At 42.2% G+C, this 25,398-nt stretch overlaps 1 protein-coding gene across 3 annotated transcripts in view; it reads left to right on the top strand.

Moving 5' to 3' along the window:
• dhrs11a (dehydrogenase/reductase 11a) overlaps positions 1-25,398 on the top strand; it is a 100,087-nt gene that overhangs the window by 11,446 nt on the left and 63,243 nt on the right. For all 3 annotated transcript variants that reach the window (XM_059973211.1, XM_059973213.1, XM_059973212.1), the window contains exon 2: positions 9,337-9,546. In XM_059973211.1, the coding sequence (XP_059829194.1) occupies positions 9,337-9,546 (210 nt within the window). The remainder of the gene's footprint in view (positions 1-9,336; positions 9,547-25,398) is intronic.

Consider the following 25,398-nt stretch of genomic DNA (forward strand, 5'->3'; position numbering starts at 1 on the left):
CCTTTTCTGCACTCTCTCCAAAACTTTCACATCCTTTCTATACTCTCGTCTTTAATTCACCTTTAAAACAAAATACTTCAGAGCTGTAATGATTAATGCCGTGTTTATTTTTAACCTCTCGTACAATTTTAAACAACTCGTCCTTTTTGTGTGCACATCATATCAGTAAGAATCTGAACACCCAGGAAGTCTCAAGTTATGTTATCTCTTTGGGCCAGGATTTGTTTATCACAACGGTGATATTGTCAATGTTTTCTATCATTAGTATGTAAAATCAACAGAGCCTCTATCTAAGCAGCATGATAATGAAGGGCCATAGGCTAGATAGTCGTGAAAGTGCTGTTATGGCTGAGTTTTCAAGCGCTTTTTTTTGTGGTGATTATAATAGAGGGAAATACCAGCAAGAGATCACAAACGATGATAGTACTAAGACTTCACAAGAAGGCATGATCAAATTTCAAAGTAAAATTTATTATCAAAATGTGTATCTGTCACTATATACCACCTTGAGATACATTTTCTTGCAACCATTTATGGGAAAATAAAGAAATACAAGTTCATAGTACATTTATTATCGAAGTATTTATAAATTGCTCAACCTTGAAACTGTCTGCTTGCAGACAGCCACAAAACACGAAACCCAAAAGAACTCAATTAAAAAAAAAGGCCAACACCCAATGTGTAGAGAGAGGGGAAAAACGCAAATCATGCAAAAGATAAAAGCAAGCAACAGCATTCAGAATGAAATGGAGTCCATTGACACGACGCCTGGAGCAGGCCTATAGCCTCAGCTCATCGCACGGCAGGGCAAATTGCCAAGAAACTGGTGGACACAAAGCCCAGAGCACTGGAGCAGCCTCACAGCCTCAGTGTTGTGGAAGAGTGAGCAGAATGGGCCCAACTACCCTGCCTTTTCAGTCCCTCTGGGCCAGCATTTAACTTGTCCAGACACCAGGTCACCCCCCCCCCCCCCCAACACTAGGACCCAGGCCCCGCCACAGTGATGTGCTTTGGGCCTGGACGCCACTGCCTCATTCTAGCCCGTTCTTGACCTTTCCAGATCAGCCTGGCGCTTCAATCAATCCAACCTCGCTTCTGATTTAGATGGACAGGCTCCGAAACTCCTCCGCTCTGACTCTTCTCCGATTTGCTGGCTCCATCTCCGTCTCGAACATGCCACATTCCGAATTTGTATTGCCACCTGCATGCCTCAACCCTCAAGTCAGCTTTGCGTTCGCTCATCTCTTCGTTGTTTGCAGTGGTGAAGGTCATTTCAGATTGGCAAAAACACCTCCTCCACGATCTCCATCAGTAGCGGAGCACCACAGGGGTGTGTACTTGCCCCCTGCTCTACTTACTGTGTGGCCAAGTACAGCTCCACTGCTGAATCAAAGGAGAGATATTGAAAATAACAACCACTCACTCAATGTCAGTATCACCAAGGATCTGATTGTAGACTTCAGGAGAGGGAAATGAGTTCAGTGAGCCAGTAATCATCGGAGGATCTGAGATGGAGAAAGTCAGAAACTTCAAATTCCAGGGTGTGGCAATCTCAGAGACCTGTCCTGGACCCATCATATAAATATAAATAGAAAGCGTGACAGCACCTCTACTCCCTCAGGAGTCTGTGGAGGTTCGGCATGTCGTCAAAACCCTCGGCAAACTTCTATCGATGTGTGGTGGAAAGTGTGCTGACTGGCTACATTATGGCCTGGTATGTGAACAGCAATGCCTCTGTGTGGAAAATCCTACAAAAGGTAGTGGATTCAGCCTAGTACATCATGGTTAAAACCCTCCCAATGATTGAGCACATCCACATGAAACATTGCCGTAGAAAAGCAGATTCCAACATTAAAGTGTTACGTACCCCGTAACTGGGTCACTTACCTGCAAAGATAGAGAGGTCCGTTGAAGTCTGATGGTACTATTTTTAACAGTATTTATTGATAAAAATACACAAAAATAATATCAATGCAAACATACAGATAATATACGTCGTCAATACTAAATCTAAAAGCTCGGGTATAACAATAATCAATAAGGAATAGCTCTATCGTTGTCTAGGGGATAATGTATTGTCCGATGGAAATATAAAGGTCACTTTAGTTCATTCAAGCTGCAGCTTTCTGGTTGGAGAGAAAGACGGGTTAAAACTTGCCCAGTCCTTTTATGATGTCAATCCTTCGAGAGTCGTTGGGAGTTGATTTCCCCGTTGTTAGCTAAAAACTGTTCTTCCGTGGTAAAGGACCACCGATTCCGGGGCAAATGGAAACGGATGCACGTGGTCTTCCCACTGGCTTTCGCTATTACGGGATCGCTAGCGTTTCTTCTGGTGCGTCTGAGGGGCTGTTCCCACAGACCCTCTTTTATCCTGACTCACAGGGTCTCAGATGTCAATCAGGTTGGGATGATGCAATCCCTCCACCAACCTCCCTCTCGGTTCATTGCCTGGGGGCTTCGATGCATCGTACAGGGATTCAATACACAAGTCCGTCTCCAAGAGACAATAGCCGGTATCCATGGCTCCGCCTTTCGGAGGCCAGGACACATTCCAACTCTTTGTGGATTCTGCATGTCTTTCTCTCATTTCCTGGGTCTCCTGAACTGACTCAATAGTGATCTTGCGATTCTCAAAAAGGAGGGGGCTACCCTGCACCCTTCGGCCCCTCAGAGCTGTGGCACATTTGTAACAAAAAACCCTCACCATCCAGGCCGTGCTCTTTTCTCACTGCTGCCATCAGGTAGTTGGTGTCAGTGCCTCAGGTGTCGTACCACCAGGTTCAAGAACAGTTACTCTCCTCAACCATGAGGCTCTTGAGCAAAAGGGGATAGCTACACTCACTTAAGGACTCTTATCTTTTTACTTCATGCTCCTGTTATTTGCACCGTTTGTTGTCCATTGCTGCTGTTTACAGTTACTGTCCTATAGATTTGCTAAGTATGCCTGCAGAAAAAAGAATCTCTGGCTTGTATGTGGTGACATATTCTGATAATAAATTTTACTATGAACTTTGGTAGTTTACCACAGAAAAAGTGTTATTAATAAAGTATTTAGTCATATTCCTTGCTTTGTGAACCATCAGTAAGCTGTCAACCAACTTCAGTAGCACCTTCTTAAACCCAAAGAAATAAAGAAATACAGTAGAATTTATTTAAAAACTGTATGTAACGAACACTGACAAACATCCATTCAGGATGGATAAAATCAAAGGAATGACTGAATATGGTATCTGATGCCTAACCAGATGTAAAACAGTGTGCTTATAATATCAGCCTACATTTTACTAGGTGTATTCTTCAGTGATATAGTGAGGGTCTAGTTTGATCTCTATTCTGTTGTACGTGCACTGGATAAATCAGAATTAGGTTTATTATGTGTTGTGAAATGTGTTATCTTAGCAGCAGTACAATGCAATACATGATAATATAGAAAAACACATAAGTAAATTGATTACAGTAACTATATATGTATATGAATAGAATAAAAATAGTGCAAAAACAGAAGCAATATATATTTTTAATTAGTGAGATAGTGTTCTTGGGTTCAATGTCCATTTAGGAAATGCATGGCAGAAGGGAAGAAGCTGTTCCTGAATCGCTGAGTGTGTGCCTCCTTCTGTACCTCATTCCTGACGGTAACAATGAGAAGAGGGCCTGCCCGGGGTGATGGATTGGTCTTTTATGATTTTATCTACTAGGTTTAGGCTGTGTTTGCCACCTGCTATGAGAAAGTTGCTGAAAATCATCAGCAGGATTAAAGCAAAAAGCTTTCAACTGTGCAAGTTATATGAATTGCTTTGTGGAAGTTTTTTTTTAATACCCTCTTGGAACCGTGGAACAAAGGACCTGCAGGAAGGACTGTGCATATGAATAGAAACTCACATTATGAAGGAATGATTGCCCATGCAACTGTTAATTGCTAATTTAATAGCCGTTTCAAGATACCCATATTATAGAGTATAGGACATTATTAATTTGAGGGTAGTATTCTATTACTCATGGAAATAGTTGTGTTTATTTGGGCCTGCTAATTTTGAGTTGTCAGCATTTTATAGAGAATTAAATATTGAGTCCAACAATGAGTAGTTGCTTCATAGTTCGTAGAAATTGTTTCATAGCTTAGATTACAGTACAAATCTGAATTAGCAGCTAAGGTATTAATGCAAGTAACATTGAATAGTTGGGAAAATCTGCCAATCTGACACCATCAAAGTCCTGAGCATGTTGAATTATTGGAGCTTTACAATTTTTTTATTGAGTTGTTGTTCTTCCCCAGTTTCAGAACATGACATTAGTCTTAACTGTATTGTCTGTACATGATATAACCAAATATTTTCAGTTGTAACTGTAAAGTTGCCAATTAAGCCAAATTAAATGCAACACATTACAAACCACTTTGTAGCCTCCAAAACGCAATAACTCTTTTCACTTACTACGTGTTCCATAAATAAACTTGACTGGGATTTGATGTGGCGAGTTTCCCTCAGAGTCAGAGGCTCGGAGTTGTCTTCTGCAGTTGTTAGTTTCCAGGGTTATTGTTATCAGTTGTCTCATGAGGCACCTTCTTATACATTTCTTTGTTAACTTTACAAACGTAGTTTTAATTTTATAGTCTTTTGTATGGCTGAAGATGACTCTTACCATTTATGTACTGGTTATTTGAAATCAGTTGCAAATTCTTGCTGGTTATCAAAATTAATGTGGTCACCTGGTCCACGAGTATCAACATTTAGACTTGTACAATACTGTCTCTGGTACACTCTATTTCAAAATCATCTGTTTTTGGTATGAGGAATATGTGAGGAGAAACTTTAGCACTATAATATTGTCTCAGGTGAAAACGTACTGTAGCAATGACTAGCCAAAATGATAGAATGCCACTGTGACCCCACTTTACATGGCCCCTTCAGCTTCATACTGATCTTCAAGGAGCCCAGGAGAACGAGTCTTAGCTTTATTTTGACTAAGTGAGGCGAGGGTATATGATGTAGTGGCGTGATGCCTGATGATGTTCACGTACCCTTACATGTAATGAATTATTTAACCAATAAAGAATGTTTTTGGCTTTTCCATTTAACTTTCCTATACCTGACTACAGTATATTTGGGCGAGTGTTGGTTGTCTGTGATGTAAACCTGTGTGGGAGGAGTTTTATAGTGAAAAAGCCATTGTACTGGGCAGTTCCACTCTTTCAAAAATTTTGGTCCAGTGGTACAAAGAACCGTCACGACGAGACGAGATTCCCTCGGCTGCAGTGGATAGCTATGACACCTTCTGTGCCATGTCGTACCCTTCACTCTCCACAAAGTGTTGCAGCACAGCCTTCTTGGCCGCTGGATCTTTGCCAGAACTGGCTTAAAATGTGGGGGGAGGCGTGTGGAGGTGAACAGTATTTTATGTTACAATTGAGGAGGAGATTTCAGGCAAAACTGTCAGGGACAGGAAACTCTTTGAAAAGTAAGTCAGCAGTTAATCAGACAGAGAAGAAAAGAAGCAAAACTACGGAGGGACCCAGTAAAGGAATGGCCTGGCATCTCAGAGAGACCACGTTCCAATCAGCGTAACAAGGGAAATACTAGAGTGCAAAACATTATTCTTGAAGGTTTAGTGGAACCAAGCACTGATGTATCCATGCGGATTGAAGGTTCTTGTGCTAGAGCTATACTTGATATAGGTTCTCAAGTTACTTTCCATTACAGATCCAGTATTTGACTCATTTACCATTGACGCCACTCAATGCCCTTGAGATTTGGGAGCTTAGTGCTGATGATTACCCGTACGATGGTTACATGTTGTTGAAACTGCAGTTTTCAGAAGCAGTTGTTGGAGTAGCAGAGACTATTGGTATGCTAGCGTTGGTCTGCCCGGTTCTGGTTGGAAAAAGGTGAAGCTGCCATACTTGTGGGAACAAATATTCCCATTGTGAGAAGGCTCATGGGAGCATGCAAGGAGAGAAATAGGATTTTTTGAAAATCTTGTCTGCTCACCCGGTGTTAAGAGCTGCTTTATCTTAAGCAGGCTGATGAGCAGAAATGAGAAACTATGTGGCACACCCAGTCTAAATCTGTCATGTTACGCCCTGGAGGAGTAGTTAGTGTAACAGAGGACACCCCTTTACAAGGGAGGTCTTACTAGTTAGCAGCCGAGGAGGTTGAAGATGTTTGGCAGCATCTACTTAAAGTGAAGGGAGCTGAGTTCAGTCGGGTCAGGGGGGACTGGGTAGTCAGAGAGTACGAGTGATAGACGGGGAGGCGTCCCCAAGTAAACAGGAACAGTCACAAGGAGTGCCTGAGGCTGACTAAACTGAAGATGAGATAAAGAGGTCTCAGAAGGTCAGGAAGTCCCCAGATAGGCTGGCATATGATGCACCTGGGAAACAGAGTGTTGTGTCATTCCCCATGGTGAGATATGTTACTTCTATTTACAAATGGATTGGGGATCTTTTTTTTAAACTTTTTTTATTGCATTTTTAAATGGTTGGGGATCTTGAAAGCACAAAATTCATTTGAATACTGTGCTATTAATAATGGATTGATAAGTTCTGAAGACTTACAAAGTCATTACTATTTTTGGTGGGGAGAAAATGTAATGCCCTGGTTAAGAACATGTTTTATTGTATTTCTACTACTTTGCTATGAGGTATTTTTATTTTTGTAGTTTTCTGCAAACACAGTGTGTTCTGTTAGTTAAGCTTCATAGACTAATATTTTGACTGAGATAAGGAGCATTTGCTCAGCCTAGGAATGTTGTATCAACCAGCTGGGTTTGTTTGGTAACATGCTGTAGCATGCTGTCCGGTGGGATGCCATTAAATATTCGAGAGGGCTGGGCGGGACCAGATTTCTGAAGGATAGTAGTCTGGTTTGAGGCCTTTTGTTAGGAGGTACGAAGAAGTGCACTATGGAAGATGCTCGGAGAATCCCACCCGAAGGGGAGATCCTGTTGTAAGAAGAGCTTTGTGCAGATGAATGGTTCCAAGGAGGAAGAGGAAGAAAGTCGGAACATTCCAACTTTCCTGTTTGGTTGAAACCGAACTATGCCAACCTTAGACATGTGTTGCTTATTGAAGGTGGCCTTCTCACCATTATCCATGCAACACTGAGTCACTAGTCAAGTCAAGTCACTTTTATTGTCATTTTGATCATAACTGCTATGTACAGTACACAGTAAAAAATGAGAATGTTTTTCAGGACCATGGTGTTACATGACACAGTACAAAAACTAGACTGAACTGTGTTTAAAAAAATACAACAGAGAAAAAAAAAACTACACTAGACTACAGACCTACCCAGGACTGCATAAAGTGCGCAAAACAGTGCAGGCATTACAATAAATAATAAACAGGACAATAGGGCAGTAAGGTGTCAGTCCAGGCTTCGGGTATTGAGGAGTCTTGATAGCTTGGGGGAAGAAACTGTTACATAGTCTGGTCGTGAGAGCCCGAATGCTTCGGTGCCTTTTCCCAGATGGCAGGAGGGAGAAGAGTTTGTATGAGGGGTGCGTGGGGTCCTTCATTATGCTGTTTGCTTTGCGGATGCAGCGTGTAGTGTAAGTGTCCGTGATGGCGGGAAGAGAGACCCTGATGATCCTCTCAGCCGACCTCACTATCCACTGCAGGGTCTCGTGATCCGAGATATTGCAATTTCTGAACCAGGCCGTGATGCAGCTGCTCAGGATAACGAGCCTAGTTTGTTACAAGCCACGGTGAGAGGGTTACTTATATAATCTTTAACACGTGTATAGTGCCTTTTTGCAAGTACCTCTTGTTGCAGAATTAGGAAAAATCTAGAAACAATTAAGGCCTGAGATCAGTTGCCAGGTCCAGAGGTTTGAGGTTGGTCACTGGGCTTAGATATTGGACTCCAGCGATCCCCAAGTATGGAGTTTGGGTTGGCAGGCGCTGAGGACGAAGACATGTGATCCCCGTGGTCAGGATCTGTCGGCCCTGAGGACATGGATCAGTGAGCCCTGATGGGGAAGGGTTTGTAATGCTGTTGTTGTATCTGTCTTGTATGTCGGCTGCGTTTATTCTGCTGATTGTTGTGGACATGCTACGTTAGCGCCGAAAGCGTGGCAACACTTGTGGGCTGCCACCAGCATATTCTCAAACCGTGTCTTAAGAACATAAGGAATAGGAGCAGGAGTAGGCCATCCGGCCCGTCGAGCCTGCTCCGCCACTCAATAAGATCATGGCTGATCTGGCCGTGGACTCCTCTCCATCTACCTGCTTTTCCCCCATAACCCTTAATTCCCCTACTATGAAAAAATCTGTCCAATCTTGTCTTAAGTATCCACTGCTTCATTGGGAAGAGAATTCTTCAGATTCACCACTCTTTGGGAAAAGTACTTCCTTCTCATCTCCGTCCTAAGTCTACTCCCCCGAATCCTGAGACTATGTCCCCTAGTTTTAGTGTCGGTTGTTGACACAATCGATGCTGTTCACTATATGTTTTGATGTATATGTGACTAATTTGATCTAATCTGAATCTTTAAATATTTTGGTACAATTTGTCAGCAGAAAATGAACACTTACACTGTGCAAGGCACTTTTAAGTTCTTGGTGAATAAAAGTGGTGGGAAGGAAAATATGAATTTTTGTAGATATTAAAATAATTTTATTCAGAATTTTGTCCTATTATAGATTTTTTGTTTAATAAACATGCCTTTTTCATTACACAAAAATCATTTTGACATGAGATTTACCCACCCACGGCCATTTACCTGTCTCTGGGCCTGCCCATGCCACACGTAGGCCAGTGCTATCTTTTGGCCTCGGGGTGATGGACATATCTACCACAGATGGTTCATGCAGCATCAGCATTGTCTCTGGTGAATTTAGTGAAATCCTTTGGGGAAGGTTGCTGCAGAGTTGAAAAACCCTGTTGTGTACAGGGCTTTTCCAATCAGCTGGTAGCCTGCCTCTTGTCAGAACAGTACTTGATGGTGAACATCTGATAAATTTAGGCAGTTTGCTGGTCATTGGTGTACCAGGCCTATTTAACAAGCCCTCAGTCTCGCCTTTTTATACATGCTGTAAACACTCAGGGAAGCATAGGACTTAGTCATGTTAATTAAGGTCTTAGACAAGCAATCTTTATTTTGTTATAAATTGGTTGAATTTTGCACTGCATGCGAAAAGAGTTGTGCTGTATATCTCTTGGCTAAATAATCTTCATAAATTTGTCTAAAAAAAACACTTCCACTTGCAAATGAAAGAGTTTGTAAATTTACTAAGCTGGAGTTGAAAACCTGACCATCTTTCATTATAGTTTATCGCATCAAGTGTTGAGGAAAGAAGTGTTTTCTTCATTCTTAAACATTTCCTTTCCCTTGCAGAAGCTGGCCGCTGAATGCGAGAGCGCAGGCTATTCAGGCACTTTGATCCCGTACAAGTGCGACTTAACCAGTGAGGAGGAGATTCTGTCCATGTTTTCTGCCATCAAGACACTGTATCAAGGTGTGGATGTGTGCATCAATAATGCAGGACTTGCCCACCCTGAGCCGCTGTTATCGGGGAGAACAGAATTGTGGAGAAACATGATTGATGTGAGTAGTTAAACATGAGCAGAGCTTTTAAGGAATTCAGTTGGCCCTGAAGCACTATAAACATTAATGCTTCTCAATGCAAAGGACATCTTGCTAGTTCTGAACTTGTAAGAATCTCCATTATCGCTCTCTGTATGTCGTCTTCTCTCATGATAAATCATTGGCATGATAATATTGCTAAGTGAAACTGAGTAGTGAATAGATAGCAAACAGTTTCTTAATTCGGCACTTAAAACTGTTCTTGTTTTTGTGGTTTTCAGAGTGAAATTATGAAAGAGAAATAGTACTTGCAATTTCTTTGAGCTTCCCTATTCTACATGGAACTAGATAGGTATACTTTCTAGCTAACAGCTTTCATGAGCAATCATTTTGGGGCCAGTATGACTTATAGAACCAAAATTCAAAGATCTTTGGATTGAATTTGTACTCAAAGGGTCTAGTGAATAATTGGTTCTGTGACTGTAGAGTGTCCTGTCTACAAAATGCACTGATGTTACTTCGAGTATGCCAACTGTAACAACCAGTCCTTTTACCTCCACTGTCACAACAGGGACTTCAGTTGCATGGGAATGTTACTATCTGCACGTCCACCAAGTTGCATGCCAACCTGACTTGAAAATATATCCCTGTCCCTTCATGGTTACTTAATCTGGGTTCTGTAATTTCTTCACAGCACTCTGAGAGTACCTAACTGCAGAAATTCAAAAAGGTAACCCAGCGCCAGTTTCCCAAGGTCAGTCAGAAATGAGCAGTAAATGCTGGCTTCTTTGGTGATGCCCAGATCCTGAGAAAATGATATACTATGAACATCAAGCAGGGGGATCCATGTTAATCAAAAATTGTCTAATTGTCATCGCTGCTTTTCAAATAAAATAACCAATACTTGGTCCCAGAACACAAGAGTTCTTACAACTCAAGCAATCTTTTTACTTGTGCACAAGGAGAATTGCACAAGCCCAGTTACCCACACGGTTCTGAACTCTGAACAGAAAACTGCTATTTTTATACAGAATTGGCTTATTGGTTATGGATATTAGTCATTATAAATTGTATATGTTCGAATTTGTTACTCGCAAGATCAGTCGCCATCCACAGTAGCGGTGCTAAAGTCAATCAAAACTTCAAGCAGACAGCCAATGATATTTTGAGGTTATTTTTGAAGATAATAGAGCCTTAGTTGTTGGGCTTGATTAACATCCTTCTGTTATCTCATCTGTCTCTGGCACCCCATGTTGTGTAAAGGTTTCAATAGGTTCATTTAATGTCAGAGAAATGTATACAATATACATCCTGAAATTTTTTTCTTCACAAACATCCAGGATAACAGAGGTGTGCCTCAGAGAATGAATGACAGTTAAATGTTAGAACCCCAAAGCCCCCTCCCCAGCTCCCCCCTCCCACACATAAGCAGCAGCAAGGCAATGTCCCCCCCCCCAGCAAAAGAACAGCATCGGCGCCCTCCACCAAGCACTCAAGCGTGCAGCAAAGCATCCGTAAAGATGCGGACTTGCAGTACCCCAAAAACTGCTCGTTCACCCAGTATTCGACATACCACAGGCTCTTTCTCTCTTTCCATCATAAGGGAAAAAGAGGTGTCCCTGTTTCACAGCGAGAGGGGAGATATAGCAAAACAACTCGCTGATTTTTGTTGATAAAAGTCTGTTGTGTCACTTTTTCTGAGCCTTGTGCTATGTTTTAGGAAGACCATTCTGGAAAAGTCTTGCTGCAGAGAGCTCACTTGTTTGGCTTGAGTACACAATGTCATAGTTTATCTCGTCTGCAGTAAATAGAGGTCCCTTCGGTGGTTGCACTTGACTACAACTGCCCCAAACTATTGAAAATTAACCACAACTTCCACATTCTTTTATCTTTGTCCTGTAGAGGACAACATTAATCTGAGAGTTTTAATAACGCAGAGTCTCTGAAAATCCTTGACAGTTTAACGAGGGACTGTTGGCTGTTGATATCAGGGGCAACACTCCTGGCTAATAATGGCACAAGGACCCCCTACCTTAGACAAGAGAAAGCCCAGTGCTAGTTGATTTGGGGGTGACAGTGCGGATTGTCAGCATTTCGGCAGTAATGTCATTGATGGCCTGGCTCGTGCCATGCAGCACTAAGGCTGCATTAGTAACCACTTTTTCCAGCAGTGCTGAGGCCATGTCAATGCTCTCATGAGCCAGTCTCGCAGGTTCCTAGAACAGGCAATCTCCATAGTCCTTTAATGCCAACCCCAGGGTAGGGTGTAGAGAGAGAGAGAGAAAGAGGGCAGGTAGTACATCTATGGCCAGGTAACAATGACAGGTCCATGATTTAAGTTCAGGCCAAAGATCACTTTTTAGAAGAGTTACATAACCAGTAAGTACCATTAACGGGGTTTGGAGGGTCACTAGTAGTTTTGGCATTGCACGTACTGTTACCTTAGTCCTGTCCCTTGATAATTACAATAATATACTTTACCCCTATTCCTCAAGTAGCTGCCTTGAAGGAGTAGGGTATATGCGCTTGTTTTGATTAGGACAACTATTCCTTACTAGTATTCCTCAAAACAGTTGTATTGGCAAGAGTCATTCCAATGGGCAGTGCAGACCCATGCTCCCTTCACACTTCTAACTTTGTCATTGAAATAGGACACAGAATCAACACACTACGATTCAGCGGTATGACTGCATTGGTAGTACACCTTCTGAATGTATGGATGTATGGGCGCTCTCTAGAGAACACCCAACAACCGGACTGGTTAGTACATGGTGCACATTCATAACGGAGGCGAAGAAAAGTGTTAGGAATATTAATGTCATGAGATACTTCTGCAATTTAGGCAGAAAATAGATGTTTGGAATATCCAAAACTTATAATGCACAGTGATAACTTGAGGTGTCAAATCGTAAAGATCAGGAGTTCACTCTGTCAGTTCTTAGCGTTAACATTCTTCTGGCTCCCTGTTCGCTGGTCAGGTGGCACCACTGGCTTAATGTGTGAGGCACGTATCCATACCTGCTTTCCTTGGACCTATAAAGCGATAAATGTGGTCAGTAACATGTGGAATGGACCTGCCCAGCAGAGCTCCAGGATTTGGGAGGGTATCCAGTCTCCCAAGGGGTAGGTCTGACACTTTGCAGCCAGCCCGATATTCTGGGCTTCAAGTACCTGTTAATGGGAACTTTTAAGAACTTTACTTAGTGCTATACAATACTGCAACATAGTATGGTTGCCCGTCTGTTGAATTAAAAAGCGAGTGGGATGTCCAAAGCTATCTCACGTGGTGATAAGCCTGTTATATAGTTTGGAGCGCAGCACATTTTGATGAGGGCCAGTGAATGCCTCTGGCCATTTTAGCTTGATCTCTTAGTGCAATTTAGCTAAGTTGTTTTTCAGGGTCCTGATCTGTCTTTCAGCTGCCCTGTAAGATTGATGGTAGTAAGGGCCAGTGAAATGATGCTTACACTATAAGATTTTTGATAGGTCTTATCTAACATTACCCATAAAGGGAGAGCCATTGTCGTAAGATTTTCCTCAGGGATCCCAAGCCTAGGAGTAAATTCTCATAATAAAATTTAGCAACAGTTACAGCAGTTTGATAAGCTTCTAACCGTGGAGGTAACACAATAACAGATGTAAAATCACAACCCATGCATTTAGGTAACTGCATAAAGTTCTTTTGGAGATGTACAAATAACTTCTGAGGGGAAGTCCAGTGGTGACAGAGATTTTTGAGATTGTGTCTCTGGCAAATCATGCAGTTGCTGTTACTTTTCTTGCTATGGTTGAGAATCTCTCATTTTCAATTATACCCATAGTGTACACATAGTGTGCTTTAGTCCATAAAGTGTATTTAGCCTTTGACACATCACACTATAATTTTATTAGTTCATTTGGGAAGATTTGGCAGCCTGATCACACTGGGGTGCTACGTGGCCACAAAGATCTGCAGTTGCTGCTGTAACAATAGAGACAGCTTGCTTGTCCCTTCCAGTTATTTCATCCTTCCCGTTAGTCTGAGTCACATAGTTTATAGCAATTGTAGTAAGTAATTAAAAAGCAGGAAAAGAGTCATAGTTAGTTCACCATAGTTATTGGAGTTTTCAAGAGGTGAGAAACCCATGTAATTTCCTTAATTGTCCATTGTTGTGTGCTACTCCTAAGGCATAACAAGATTCAGTGCACTGGCTGCAAAGATTCCAACTTCTATTAAGGCAAGAAGGTTCGGCTGCTTGAGCAGAGCAGGGGAGAAAGCAGCTGTGCCACCTCAATTGTTACAGTTTCTGACATGCACATACTGCATATCCACTAAAATATTCCACTAGCCTTTTTTAGTATCAGGTCGGGAGGAAAAGCTGTCAAAGAAAAATTATATTTGGGCTTGCATAAGGTGGCATTTTACAATGGGCAGACTGAAAATTGTATAAGTTCTTAAGTACAGTTTGACAAGTTGTCATTAGTCTCCTCTGTTTCCTCTGCCCTTCAGGATTGAAAGTAAACTGTATGGTGCTGGTGGCGATGGAGGCAGAAACTGCTTTCGAAGTTACACGTACAACAAGCTGGAGGAACTCAGCAGGTTGGGCAGCATCCGTGGAAACGAACAGGCCGAGATCCTTTGTCAGGACCTGCTGAGTTCCTCCAGCTTGTTGTACGTTTTGCTTTGACCCCAGCGTACCTTGTGTCTGCTATCAAAGTTGCCTTGACCCGAGGGCAGCTCTGAGCCCAGTGGCCAGTCTGTTTGCAAACAAAAATGTAACCCGCATGAACATCCGTATGTTCACAATCCCATTTCCATGATTGTTGGATCAAACTTGTACATTTAGAATAGTATTGTTTAAACAATTACACTGTTCAAAAATAAAAATTACCACTCACAAGTGGGTCACATGAAGCATAAGTGTATACAGCAGGTAATGTTTAAAAACCCAAAGTTAACGGTGACACTTTGAGCAGAAGTTAATCTGGTAATGATCAGCCAAAATTTGGTCACTCTCAATTTTGGTTAAATCTAAAACAAAGCTAGAAGTTTAAAATAACATTCAAATTGGATGGGGCAGCTATTGCAATACTTCAAAAGTAACAAACAGTATTGCCCAGAGGCTATAATGGAACAGCCCGGGAAGTCTCATACAAATATTGTACCCATTCCCCTTAACAGCTTTAATCCCTTGATGTTGTTACTGGTTTTGGCAATATTGTAAAGTATTCACATTTCTCATCTCATACAAATAACAGTATATGTATTTTCTTCAACCTAGTTAGTTAGTTATTGCCTGCTATGCCCCTGCTATTTGGGGCAGCAGTGAAGATCCTCCATCTCTGTTTGTTCTTAGCCATCTTCTCTATTGTGCCCCAGGTGTAGTTCAGGGTTCTTACTTCGGCCTCTGTGGTACGGTGCCAAGTTGTCGTTAGTCTCCTCCGTTTCCTCCGCCCTTCAGGATTCAGTGAAGTGCTGTCTTGACTATGGAGCTGGCTTCTCTTCTCATCACATACTCAATCCATCGCTGTTTCCTCATGATGATTGTGGCCATGTCCTTTTGGTGACAATGGGCATGGTTGGAGACCTTTCTTGGTCAGAAAATATGGAGGATCTTCCGGAGGCTCGTGGTGTGGAATGATACAGCTTGGCAAGGTTGTACAGTGTCACGTGCCAGCATTCTGACTCGTACAAGTGTGTGGACAGAACACAGCTCTGGTACAGCTTCACCTTGGAGTGGATGCTGTACTTGGTTGATCTCCATATGACTTGCTATGCCATCAAGATGCTGACCATCTTCCCTTCCGGAGTAAAACTGTTTCACCAGTTGCTGCCTTTAGTCTGTCAGACCCTGTCAATCTGCTTTCACTGATGCCCAATATATGTAGGCTGTAAGAACGCATTTCTGTAGTTATCTATCCTAGCTTGCTAGTGTTGTACATGGTTCATACATTCCAAAAACCAATTTTGGTCTTAATCTCAGTGGTGCTTCATCATGCCGGCAGCTTCCTCTTGGTTTTCACTACTCCAAGAGGTCCTCAAAATTTTGGAGTTCTTCATTGCTGTTTCTGTAAATTTGTTTTACCAGTCAGGGTTGTTAGCCCTGAGCTGAGCCCCTGAACCTGGAGGACTGGTGGACCACTCTTAGTCTGCCCTCTACCCTTTGACCTGCTTGGCATGTGTGACCCTACCAAGAGTCAAAGTACAAGGCCGACATAGCTCTCCGGGTCATTGAGGCATACAAGCCTCCAAACCCTACGACAATTTTGTGGACCTCTTGGAGGTTCCTTTAACCTAGCTTGTAGCTTACTTACGCTAACATTTATTAAGATGGGCGTCCCCGCTTATAGAGTTAATCTGAGTACAATAGGCAATAGACAATAGACAATAGATGCAGAAGTAGACCATTCGGCCCCTCGAGTCTGCACCGCCATTCTGAGATCATGGCTGATCATTCACTATCAATACCCAGTCCCTGCCTTGTCCCCATATCCCTTGATTCCCCTATCCATCAGATATCTATCCAGCTCCTTCTTGAAAGCATCCAGAGAATTGGCCTCCACCGTCTTCCGAGGCAGTGCATTCCACACCTCCACAACTCTCTGGGAGAAGAAGCTCTTCCTCAACTCTGTTTTAAATAACTGACCTCTTAGTCTCAATCCATGCCCTCTGGTACTGGACTCTCCCAACATCTGGAACATATTTCCTGCCTCAATCCTATCAAATCCTTTAATTATCTTAAAGGTTTCAATCAGATCCCCTCTCAATCTCCTCAATTCCAGCATGTACAAGCCCAATCTCTCCAATCTCTCTGCGTAAGACAGCCCTGCCATCCCAGGAATCAACCTAGTGAATCTACGCTGCACTTCCTCAATTGCCAGAATGTCCTTCCTTAAACCTGGAGACCAAAACTGTACACAATATTCCAGGTGTGGTCTCACCAGGGCCCTGTACAAATGCAAAAGAACATCCTTGCTCTTGTATTCAATTCCCCTTGTAATAAAGGCCAACATTCCATTTGCCCTCTTCACTGCCTGTTGCACTTGCTCATTCACCTTCATTGACTGGTGAACTAGGACTCCTAGGTCTCTTTGCATTTCTCCCTTACCTAACTCGACACAGTTCAGACAATACTCTGCCCTCTTGTTCCAGCTTCCAAAGTGGATAACTTCACATTTATTCACATTGAATGACATCTGCCAAGTATCTGCCCACTCACTCAGCCTATCCAAGTCTCCCTGTATTCTCCTAATGTCCTCTTCGCATGTCACACTGCCACCCAGTTTAGTATCGTCAGCAAACTTGCTGATATAGTTTTCAATGCCCTCATCTAAATCATTGACATAAATCGTAAAGAGCTGTGGTCCCAATACAGAGCCCTGTGGTACCCCTCTAGTCACCTCCAGCCAGTCTGAGAAACACCCATTCACTGCTACCCTTTGCTTTCTATCTGCCAACCAGTTTTCTATCCATGTTGAAACCCTGCCCCCAATGCCATGAGCTCTGATTTTACTCACCAATCTCCTATGTGGCACCTTATCGAATGCCTTCTGAAAATCTAGGTACACAACATCCACTGGCTTACCCTCGTCTAACATCCTTGTTACACCCTCAAAAAACTCCAACAGATTAGTCAAGCATGATTTGCCCTGCTGGCTCGGCCTAATCCTATTTCTGCCATCTAGATGTGCCACTATTTCGTCCTTAATAATGGACTCAAGCATCTTCCCCACGACTGACGTTAGGCTAACAGGGCGATAGTTCTCCGTTTTCTCCTTCCCTCCCTTCTTGAAAAGTGGGACAACATTAGCCACTCTCCAATCTTCAGGAACTGATCCTGAATCTAAGGAACATTGGAAAATGATTACCAATGCATCCGCAATTTCCTGAGCCACCTCTTTTAGAACCCTCGGATGCAGACCATCTGGACCCGGGGATTTATTAGCCTTCAGTCCTACCAGTATACTCATCACAGTTTATTTCCTAATGTCAATCTGTCTCAATTCCTCTGATATCTTATGACCCTGGCCCATCCATACATCTGGGAGATTGCTTGTGTCCTCCCTGGTGAAGACAGATCTAAAGTATGCATTAAATTCTGTTGCCATTTCCCTGTTTCCCATAACAATTTCTCCCAATTCATTCTTCAAGGGGCCAACATTGTTCTTAACTATCTTCTTTCTCTTCACATAGCTAAAAAAGCTTTTGCTATCCCCTTTTATATTCCTGGCTAGACTGAGCTCATACCTGATTTTCTCTCTGCGTATTGCTTTTTTAGTTAAGATCTGCTGTTCCTTAAAACTTTCCCAATCATCTGTATTCCCACTCATCTTAGCCCTGTCATACTTCTTTTTCTTTAATGCTATACAATCTCTGACTTCCTTTGTCAACCACTGTGGCCCCTTCTCCCTCTTTGAATCCTTCCTTCTCATTGGAATGAACTGCATTTGCATCTTTTGTATTATGCCCAAGAATATCTGCCACTGCTGATCCACTGTCTTTCCTGCCAGGGCATCCGCCTATTTAACTTTGGCCAGCTCTTCCCTCATGGCTCCGTAGTCTCCTTTATTTAATTGCAACACTGACACCTCTGATCTGCCCCTATCCCTCTCAAATTGTAGATAAAAACTTATCATGTTATGATCACTAATTTATCATGTTATGATCACTTTGTAAACATTTATGCTTGCATTCTACAAATTTATTAACGTCATTGTCTCCTGCCCGACATTTTTTACACTGATCAACAGTGTGAGGGGAAATATTTTCTGAACTCCTGCAGTGCTTTGCAAAAATCTTAGGCACATGTGGATATAGCTAGGGAACCTAAAACTTCTGCACAGTAGTGTAGTAATTTTATGTGTTGCACTGTACTGCTGCCGTAAAAAAAACAATAAATTTCATGACATGTGAGTGATGATAAACTTGATTCTGATATGGGTCTCTGTTGTGGACTGAGAGTGGGAAGGGGTCAGGGAGAGGGGAATCATGGTTGGGAATAGGGGAATGGAGCGGGAGACATTCTGTATTGATTAATAAACCAATTGCTTGGAATCAAATTATCTTGCCTTGTATCTCCTCCAGCCAGATAGGACAGTGGAGTTTCACATTATCATTCTTTCTTTCTCTCACTCACAAAAATCAGGCTGTGCATGCACATTTTGGAATCGCTATTTTCTTTAAGAACACACTGACTGAATTCTCCTGTGCTTCATGCGGGATACAGTGGCCCACGGCAACACCTCGTGTAGGACATCAACATGGCCCGCTGTGACCAAGTCTTTTTTTTAAAACGATGCAGTTTTCTTATGTCGGTGACTAAAGTGGTTTACCTTGACTTACTCATACAGGAGGAAATTTGCATTCCAGCAGCAGGCTCTCCTTTTCTTAAATATGAGCAGCCTAGGATTTAGGGCTGCTTGGTTACCGGGACTGAATTTCTTTCTCCTGTGTAACAATGCCGAAGTTTAGCCATTTTGGCATCACCGATAATAAAATAACTGCCCCCCACCTGGCCCAGAGTGCATGCATTCTTACAATTCAAACATTCTGTTTGTTTTACATTTGCTAAGGGAGAACCACATGGTTCCTGTCACTCACACTGTTATGAAGTCTGAACAGAAAACTTCTATTTTTACACAGAATTGGCTAATCAATTACATATATTGATTATCATAAATTTTATAGGTTTTAATTTGTTACTTACAAGATCAATCACCGTTCATAAACGAGAAAATCTGCAGATGCTGGAAGTCCAAGCAACACACACACAAAATGCTGGAGTTTCTCCAGGATTTTGCGTGCATCAATCACCATTCATGGTATTTTGAAGTTAAAGTCAATAGAGCCTTAATGCTTCACATCCTTCTGTTTTCTCCAATGTCTCTGGCACCCCCTGTTGTGTAAAGGGACATTATGTTTTAGGAAGACCTTTCTGGAAAAGTCTCACTACAAAGGCCTCGCTCAGTTGGCTTGAGTACACACTGTCGCAGTGTAGCTCATCTGTAGTAAGCAGAATTGCCTCTGGCAGTCTCTCTTGACAACAACTGCCCCGGCTTCTGTTGTCTTTACTGCAGCTTGCCGCAACTTCCACAGCATGCTGAAGGTTTTGTGCAATGGAGGATGATCGATCTGCTTGGACAAACAGTGGAAACAAGGATGTAGCTAATCAATCCAGATACAACTGATATGATCATTCTGTAGTTCTGCTGCCATTCAACGGTGAATGCTGGTGGACTATTAGTCAGCTCAGGCTCCAAAAATATTTCCACCTTCAACCTACATGCATTAAAACCAAGGATGTAATATCCGAACAGATTGTAAGGTCCATTAGATGATCTTTCTGTTTTCTTCCGTGGTCTTTGCTTTCAAATTAGCCAGTTTTTGACTAGTTCATTCCATCTCACAGTAAGGAATGCTTGTGAGTTTGTTATGGAAAAGGCAAACGAATCAGACAATATTTCAACTGTAGAGCAAAAGGCTTGTGCAGTGAAACCAACTCAAATCAAGCAGTTCTGATATAACCATGGTTTCTGCCTGACATATTTGGGAAAATTGTGTTCTTTGCGAAGAAAAGAAAGGATAAACCCAGTTATCTGCCCACTGTTATCTTCTGGAAAGAGTTAAAATGTGTTGTCAGCAGCAAAAGGGAAGAAGGTTGAGATTGATGGAGAACTCGAGATCACAGCTTGAGGCAAACTGCCGGTCTCCTCCTCAGTGATTTTTTACATGAGGTGTTACAAAATCCTGTAACTGGATTACTTACCAGCAAAGATAGAGAGATCCGTTGAAGTCTGATGGTACTATTTTTAAAAGTATTTATTGATAAAGGGCACAAAAATAAGATTAATGCAAACATACAGATAATATATGTCGTCAATACTAAATCTAAAGCGCGGGTATAATAATAACCAATAAGAAATAGCTCTATCGTTGTCTAGGGGATAATGTATTGTCCGATGGAAAGATAACAGTCACTATCGGTTCGTTCAAGCTGCAGCGTTGTTGGGTTTAAGAGCGATGCGGTTTAAACTTGCCCAGGTCTTTTATGATGCCAATCCGTTGAGTCTGGGAGCGGATTCCCCCCGTTGTTAGCTACAAGCTGTTTTCCGTGGTTCCAGCCACCAATTTCAGCCACGGAACTGAACGCACGTGGCCTCCTTCAGATAACTTCCTGCTGTTACGTGGTCGCTTAACGATTCTTCTGGTGCATCTGAGGGACTGTTCCTACAGACCCTCTTTTATCCTGACTCGCAGGGTCGTAGATGTCAATTAGGTTGGGGGTGTGCACTCTCTCCCTCAACCAGCCCACTTTGCCTGAGGGCGTTCATGTAGCATAGTATCTCAATCCACAAATTGGTCTTCAAGAGACAATGGCCATGTCCCGTAGCTTTACATTGCCGGGGAAACGAGCCAGCCTGCACGTCTCTTTTTCCATTTCCTGGGCCCTTTGACCCAACCCAACAGTGATCTTGCGATTCTCACAAAGGAGGGGGCTACGGACGTAACGGGAAAAATGTCAGAACTCGGCACCTTTACTGCTGATTGAAATTGAACGCTCCACATTCTGAAGTTCTCAGGAAGTGAAAGAATCCTTAAGATTCTTTTCAAAAGTATTTGCTGTCTGTGACTTGGTGTCCCCCAGTAATAGTGTGCACTTCATTGTGTGGGGCCTGTCTGTCCTTCTGTATTCTCTATTACTCCAAACACCAGGTTTGGATCAGTGCTCTGTAGAATCATAGAAAAGAACATTAGTGTAATTATTTAAAATTAATCGCACCTTCCCGCACTTGGGGTCCTCAGGGTCAATATCACAAATGACCTGACTTGGTCTAACCAAGCAGAGCCCACTGCCAAGAAGGCCCACCAGCACCTTTACTTCCTGAGAAAGCTGAAGAAATTTGGCCTCTCCCCTAAAACCCTCACTAATTTTTATAGATGCACCGTAGAAAGCATTCTTCTAGGGTGCATCACAACCTGGTATGGAAGTTGTCCTGTCCAAGATCGGAAGAAGCTGCAGAAGTTCGTGAATATAGCCCAGCACATCACACAAACCAATCTTCCTTCCTTGGACTCACTTTACACCGCACGCTGTCGGAGCAGTGCTATCAGGATAATCAAGGACACGACCCACGCAGCCAACACACTTTTTGTCCCTCTTCCCTCTGGGAGAAGGTTCAGGAGCTTGACTCGTATGGCCAGATTTGGGAACAGCTTCTTTCCAATTGTCATAAGACTGCTGAACGGATCCTGACCCGGATCTGGGCCGTACCTTCCAAATATTCGGACATGTCTTTCGTTTTTTTTTGCACTACTTTATTTTACCTTTTCTATTTATGATTTATAATTTAAAATTTTTGTTATATTTTTATCGATTTGTACTCCAGGGTGTGCGAAACGAAAAATCAAATATCGCTGTGATGATTGCATGCTCTCGTATCAATTGTTTGGCGACAATAAAATAAAGTAAATTGAACTATTATGCTATGATTCACAGCTCGTCAAGTATTTTTGAATTGCAATGTGAGTTCCAACCGTACCACCTTTTGTTAAGCATGCCTATTTTCTGACTCTCCAAAGGAAATGGGGTCTTTCCTATTTAAAGACAACATGAGTGAATCTGCAGATGCTGGAAATAAATAAAAACACAAAATGCTGGCAGAACTCAGCAGGCCAGACAGCATCTATGGGAGGAGGTAGTGATGACGTTTCGGGCCGAAACCCTTCAGCAGGAGTGAAGTAACATGGGATGGTCGAGGGGGGATAAGAAGTGGGGGGAGGGATAGGGGGGAGAAGAAATGGGGGGAGAACTGATAATGCCATTCTCTTCATTTGTCTTTGCTACCCTGCCGTTGTTCCAAAGAAAATACTCCCTTCTTGGTGCCATCCCTTGTAAACGACCTCTGCATCCTTTCACAGTCTGAATTTTGTTTACTCTTGTAATGGTATCTGAGCTCTGCACTCTGTACTTAAGTTGCAGTCTAACAATTCGAGGTCATCCTTCCTGCTTTACTGTTCTTTGCCTAAGCTATTAAAGGAAAGTATTTCACGTTACTTTTTGGCACCATGACTGCCTATTGTGTTACATTTTTAAATATTTGTAAATGTACAAACCAAGATTATTGTTCTGCTGTACTTCTTAACATCCTTTCATTGTTTATGTCCAGGCCATATTTCACCTTCTCAAGTGCATCACTTAATATTTTTTGTATTAAATTCCACTTTTATGCCAAATGGACCAGACCATATCTATTCTCCTAAAGTTGAAATAAGTCTAAATCATTAATACATACTTTCCAAGAGGACTACAACCTTGTTGTGGTTTGGAGGCTTGTGTGTGTCAATGCGCTCTGTTGGCTGAAGTCAGGGCTTTATGCTTTGGCTCTTGGTAAGGTCACCCATGCCAAACAGGTCAAAGGGTAGAGGCCAAACTAAGAGTGTCTCACTGGTCCTCCGGGTGTGTGGGAGTTCAGCTCAGGGCTAACAACCCTGACTGGTAAAACAAAATAGTTACGGAAACAGCAATGAGGAATCCTTCTACATCTGAGTGTGATGGTATTTGTGAGTCTCTATTTGGGACTTGCATGACTAACAGGAGTGAAAATCAAGGGGGGGCTACTAACATGATGAAGGAAGCTCTGAACGCTGCCAGAGGTGGTGCCCTAAATTGCTGCTCTAAACGACCGTGGCACAATGGGCAGTAAAAATATTAGTATATACAACAAAAGCAAAAGTCTGAACCACATGGAATTCCACCTGTGACAGCCTTCGAGTCTCTAAAGCACCTGTCAGTTATTGTCCTCTGTCTCACTGTCCTCTCTTGATCACTCATGCCTTTTGGATTTTTTTGTGCCATATCGGTACTTGTCATAAACCTCATTAGAATCTAGTTAATTTACACCCTGTAACCCTGAAATCCTTGCAACTAGGAATGATGAAATGCAATTTTTGCCTTTCTTTATACCACATTTTTTAATGAATGTAATAGCAAATCAGCATGCCTTCAGCTCATCTGCTTGTACACTACTCTCATCCCATCAGGTAGAAGATACAAAAGCCAAAAAGCTATACTATCAGGCTCAAGGACAATTTCTGTATCGCTGTTATAGGACCAAGGAATAGTCCCCTAGTATGCAACGTACTGAGTTACTGCTTTGTACTTTTTTGTTTGCTTGCACTGTGCTTTGTTAATTGTAACACTTAATTCTGCATTCTGTTTTTGTTTTCCTTTGTACTACCTCAAGGCCTTGTTGTAATGAAGTAATTTGTTTGGATAGAATACATAGCAAGTTTTAATGCTCTACCTCAGTACAGCAATAAACAAATTTGCCAATTTACATAGATCAAAGGCTGTCCAGGTCTTTTATTGGCCATCCCATTTGTGATGCTGACTCAATTCTTCTCTCCCCAGCACAGCCTAACCAGCTGGGAGTTTCATACAGCTCTGCATATCACAGCTTTTGTGTTTCTTTTGTTTCTTTTCTCTCTAACTGCTCTCATTAACTTATTCACCATATAATTCATAATTCAGATTATTTATCCTATCTCTAAGCAAACTTAACCGTGCCCAAATGAGAAGACTCCCTTTTCGCTAACCTTCAACCTGAAGCATTAATTCTGTTTCTCTTTCCTCAAATGCTACTGGAGACATTCAGTGTTTCAGGAATTTTGTTGTTATTTCTTCTTTTGAAATTTTGAAACCTTTTGTTCTCTCTTTTAAACTCATTCCTCCTTCAGGTCTCACCATCCAGATGTCAGCTAGTCAGGTGGTATCAGGTTTAATTTAATGTGGGATGCTTGATCTAACTGGTTAACACTGGCCTACTGCTGACAGTTGAAGCCCAAAACGATAACATGAACTTGAACTTTGGGTAATCAGGTGATGTGGACCGATCAGAAGAAATCTTGCCCATGATTCCCTTTTGGATGCTGCTGACAAGATCAAGTTCAAGTTTAATTGTCATTCAACCATACACATAAACACAGCCAAACGAAACAACATTCCTCTGGGACTATTTATTCCCCGCTTTGTCAAGTTGCCAACTGTTGCTTTTGGATGCCCTTGATGTTCAGAAATTTTCTAAAAACAAATAAGGCCCCAAGCACTTAAATTTTTAAAAGCATACTTTAAAATCCTTCAAGAGGTCCACAGCCGTGCTATGGTTTGGAGGCTCCCCTGCCTGAGCTGGCTGGAGTTGGGGCTTTATGCTTTGGCTCTTGGTAGGGTCACTCATGCAAAGGATAGAGGCCAGACTAGGGGGTCCACTGGCCCTCCAGTTTTGGGGGTTCAGCTCAGGACTAACAACCCTGACCTGTCAAACAAAATTTTCACAGAAACTGCAATGAAGAGCGGCTCAGAGCAGACAGAGATGGAAGACCTTCATTATTACCCTAAACATCAAAAGGTGGAATTGGCAATAAATAATAACTATGATGCAACTAATTGGAAGGTATTTGACTAAAGGATTTGTTTGGCACAACAGTGGAACTGACTGGCCTGTTACTGGACTGTACAGTTCTATCTTCTATGCAGTATGCATTTCCTCATTCCACTAAGTTGAGGTTTAACCAGATAGATGAAAGCAAGCTATTTTCAGCCAATTTGTGTCCTACCTTCTGACCCACATGCGATCCATTGACAGAGGATAGGTGGAAATTTGTGTGTATCACTCAGCCAGCAAGATTGGGATGATTTCATTAAAGTGCCCATGCCAAAACTTGCCAAACTTGCCAAACTTGCCCAGCCAAAACACGTGGGCAGATTTAAATTTAATTTAAATTGCCATCCTGATCTGTACAAACACAGTGAACAGAAGGATCCATTCCTGTCTTCTACTACTCTGTGTTCTGTCTTTTTTGCCACCTACCTTCTGTATCCCATTCCAACCTGCGAT

The sequence above is a fragment of the Hypanus sabinus genome, chromosome 6, assembly GCF_030144855.1.
Source record: "Hypanus sabinus isolate sHypSab1 chromosome 6, sHypSab1.hap1, whole genome shotgun sequence".
In the NCBI taxonomy this organism is placed as follows: domain Eukaryota; kingdom Metazoa; phylum Chordata; class Chondrichthyes; order Myliobatiformes; family Dasyatidae; genus Hypanus; species Hypanus sabinus.